Source organism: Aegilops tauschii, chromosome 5 (genome assembly GCF_002575655.3).
Source record: "Aegilops tauschii subsp. strangulata cultivar AL8/78 chromosome 5, Aet v6.0, whole genome shotgun sequence".
Taxonomy (NCBI): Eukaryota; Viridiplantae; Streptophyta; class Magnoliopsida; order Poales; family Poaceae; genus Aegilops; species Aegilops tauschii.
The window spans coordinates 512,663,245-512,666,837 of NC_053039.3; the positions used below are offsets into that span (position 1 = coordinate 512,663,245).

The 3,593-nt window shown below is 47.3% G+C and overlaps 1 protein-coding gene across 1 annotated transcript; it reads left to right on the plus strand.

The window, feature by feature from the left end:
* Positions 1–1,064: 1,064 nt before the first annotated feature.
* LOC109772542 (stem-specific protein TSJT1) lies at positions 1,065–2,974 on the plus strand. The gene is made up of 4 exons (XM_020331219.4): positions 1,065–1,373; positions 1,573–1,813; positions 2,332–2,452; positions 2,551–2,974. Exons 1-4 carry the CDS (start codon positions 1,183–1,185, stop codon positions 2,739–2,741), a joined length of 744 nt encoding a protein of 247 aa, XP_020186808.1. The 5' UTR covers positions 1,065–1,182; the 3' UTR covers positions 2,742–2,974.
* Positions 2,975–3,593: the final 619 nt, after the last annotated feature.

Below are 3,593 nucleotides of genomic sequence, written 5' to 3' on the forward strand. Positions count from 1 at the left end.
CCGTGGGTAAAATTGTCATCCTTATGCGCCACTAACTACGTGCATGCATGATCAAACTTTGGCTCAAAATATGAGGGGTCTAATAAACCAGAACGAAGGGGCAGGTCGTATTTGTCTTGACGCATGTCGCTTTGGGTTGGCATAGTTCCCGGTGCTGGGGAGCGCCTATACCTCGCTTGCTGCAGGGTGCATAGGTTTCCTCGCCCCAGCCCCCCACCCCCTTCGAAATGGGCTGGATCTCTAGCAAACGCTAAAAAAATGTAACACACTGCTAAAAAAGAATTGCTCACGCAACTTTTAAAAAATGTTGATAACATTCAAAAACTTTGTTCTTGATGTTTAAAAAATGTTCTTGTGTTTCAAAGAAATGTATGTGACAATTAAAAATAAAGTTTGTTTTATGTAAAAGAAAGTTCATGCAGTTAAAAATAGGATAGTACCATTCAAAAAATGCACGTGTTATCTTAAAAAAATGTGTTTGTGCAGTTAAAAAAATGAATAGTGTAAAAAAATGTTCATGTAGTTGCTAAAATATTCTTTATCATTCAAAGCAATGTTCAATGCGTATTTGAAAAAAACATTAGGGCCTATTTGAAAAATATGTTAATCATGTATTAGAAAAAAATTAGACATGCATGAAAGATGTTTCGTATATAAAAAATTGGACATAAAATGTGTATGTAAAAAATTGACATTTTCTGAAAAAATTGTTAAAAATAAGAAAAGCTAGATACCAAAAAAAACCATTGAAAGCCGACACAGAAAACCGTTGGAAACCAACACTGAAAAAAAAAAACAGTATTTAGAAAACAAAACACCGATCAAAACGCAGTATACGGTTTAACGGGCCGACCCACGACCGCCCGCGCCAAAGGCTAGGCTATTAGGCGAAAAGTAGCTCTAAAAAAGGCGGAAAGTAGCTCTGGCGCCGCAGCCGATCCGTCTCGACCCTTCGGCGGCATTCCCGCGCACTCACCCTCGACCGACCCATCCTCCCGTACGGCAACGGCCACGTACCGCCGCCGCCGCAGTATAAGACAGCACCTCGCCGTCCCGGGACACAACACCGATCGCGCTAGAAGGATCGCGACCGCAAAAGCCGTAGTACGACACGACGCTCCCACCACACCCACGCCCGCGCGCGGAGGACGAACGAGGCTTCGGCTCCGGCTCCGGCTCGAGATGCTCGCGGTGTTCGACAGCGCGGTGGCGCCGAGCCCGGAGGGGCTGCGGCAGCCGGGCGAGTCCGGCCACGGCGCTGACGGGCTCGCGGCCCGGTTCCGGGAGTCCCGCCCCGGCGCGGTCACCGTCGACTTCGGCGGCGGCGGCGCCATGGCCTACTCTTCCCACGGCCAGAGCCCCTTCCTCCCCAGGTGCGGTCACGGAATTCTCCGTTGATTTCGTTTCCCCCGTGCCGTGCGTCTGCGTCACCCTGCAAGCATGGAGATGCCCGTGCATGATCTCGCACAAATATTGTTCCTCTACCGTGAGGACTCATGGTGTTACTGTCGCCATGGGCTCAGCTAATTTCTTTCTGTATCTTTTCTTCTACTGAATCATTTACGTTGGCAGGTTGTTCGGCGTCGTCGACGACATATTCTGCTTGTTCCAGGGCGCGATCGAGAACATGGCTGTGCTGAAGCAGCAGTACGGGTTGAGCAAAACTGCCACTGAGATCAACCTCGTCATTGAGGCCTACAGAACCCTGAGGGACAGGGGACCTTACCCTGCAGACCAGGTCGTGAGAGACCTCAATGGCAAATTCGCGTTTGTGCTATATGATCGCTCAACCAGCTCGGTCTTCATGGCTGCTGTAAGTGATTGTTTGGATTTACATTTTGCTGTCGCGATCCTTCCAACGCAGTTACCGCAGTACATCGCATGTTTCAGTTTGAAGATTTTGACATGTCAGCTCTTATATACTGTCACTTATCTGTCGTTGCTAGTTACAATTTTTTATGCAGAGTGAGTTGCCTGTGGTGGTTTCAACAGTTGTGTTAGATGTCTGTCCCAGTTTGGTCCAAATTTTTACTGAACATTGGGGCTCGTTTATACAATATATTCAGCATGTGACATCTAGTACTCAAACTCAAAGTATGTCCGGACAGACGATTTTAGTTCATAGTTCAGCAAAATGGCATCTCAACAGTACATCCTCAACATCTGACTAGATGCTACCAATTCCCTCCGTTATTTCTGAACTAATCTTCATGTTGCCTGTCTAACGTTCTGCATTTCAGCATTTCACATCAATGTGACAGACGACACAAATTACTCCTTGCTTATTACTGCAAAGAAATTAATTGATATTGGATGTCCATCTTCTTATAGGATGCTGATGGCGGCGTCCCATTTTACTGGGGAGTTGATTCAGGGGGTCATCTTGTAGTGTCCGACGACGATGAAGCTGTGAAGAACGCTTGTGGAAAATCCTTCGCACCATTCCCCAAAGGTACGCTTAGATCGCAATCAAGCAAGCAATCGTCACAAGCATCTCTGATATTCTTTTCACGCCCTCTGATCACCGGCATCCGATGTTTCCCTTGTCAGGTTTCTTCTTCACGACTTCCGGGGGTTTGCAGAGCTACGAGCATCCCCTGAACGAGGTGAAGCCGGTGCCGAGGGTCGACAGCAAAGGGGAGGTATGCGGCACAACTTACGCGGTCGATGAACAGGCCAAGAAAGATACCGCCGGCATTCCCCGTGTTGGCAGCGCTGCAGATTGGTCTTCCCAGTACTGAATCTGTAGATACCGTCGCAGGCATATGGTATATCTTAGAAGTTAGAATCCTGGTGCAGTTGCATACGTGGTAATAATTGGGCTCAGGGTCAGGGATGGCCTTTGCCTTGTGCAACGTTCACCTACAGGGGTGACCCTTGTGCTTGTGGTACAAGGTTACATAGTAGTACTACTAGTATTTGTAAATTTGTAATACTTGTATCCAAATAAAAGGGCAGAAGCCTTACAATTCCAGACGCACCGTCAGCATTCTACTAACTGAGTGAACCTGAATTAGCACCACCACTTGTCCTGTGGATCCCCTGTTTCCTCCAGAACAAAAATAATTTACATGGAGAGGAAGAATTCTCCCATGGACCTAGCTGTAGCAGACAGGGGCATAATGACTCTGCTGCGTGCTGTGCTGAAATAGTGTTACTACATGTAACGGACTGTCAGGCATTTTGCTGTAGATGCCACATAAGTACATTCCCCCTTGATGTCACCAATAATTTGCACAAGTCTGCTGTTGGGACACGGGTGGCTGGACGAGTGAATCCCATGGTGCAGGTGCAGGTTCAGGGGACGTGTCTTGCTGTAGCTTACTGTTGTCTCCGGCCGAAGCACAGTTGAGTATGGACGATGGGGAGCGCGTATAATTGGAGGAACTGAACAGCGAACACATCTCCTGTGGTTTGACACAACAGTAACAAGATCTGAGAGAGAGCAGGGCATTTCGTAGAGTATAATAAACATGTCTCTGGCTCTGAATTCTCGTTTTTGTTCCTAGTGCTGTAATTCAAAAGAACCAGTTTAATTACAGCGATCAAACATTGCTGACACTTGAGAGAAAAAGGCCACCCAAGGAAGGCCA

Bases quoted from the DNA above. Each gene is read 5' to 3' on its own strand.
- LOC109772542 (XM_020331219.4), top strand. From the start codon at position 1,183: ATGCTCGCGGTGTTCGACAGCGCGGTGGCGCCGAGCCCGGAGGGGCTG. The intron at 1,814-2,331 runs GTAAGTGATTGT...ATCTTCTTATAG, and splicing joins GCTCGGTCTTCATGGCTGCT to GATGCTGATGGCGGCGTCCC. The intron at 2,453-2,550 runs GTACGCTTAGAT...TTCCCTTGTCAG, and splicing joins CTTCGCACCATTCCCCAAAG to GTTTCTTCTTCACGACTTCC.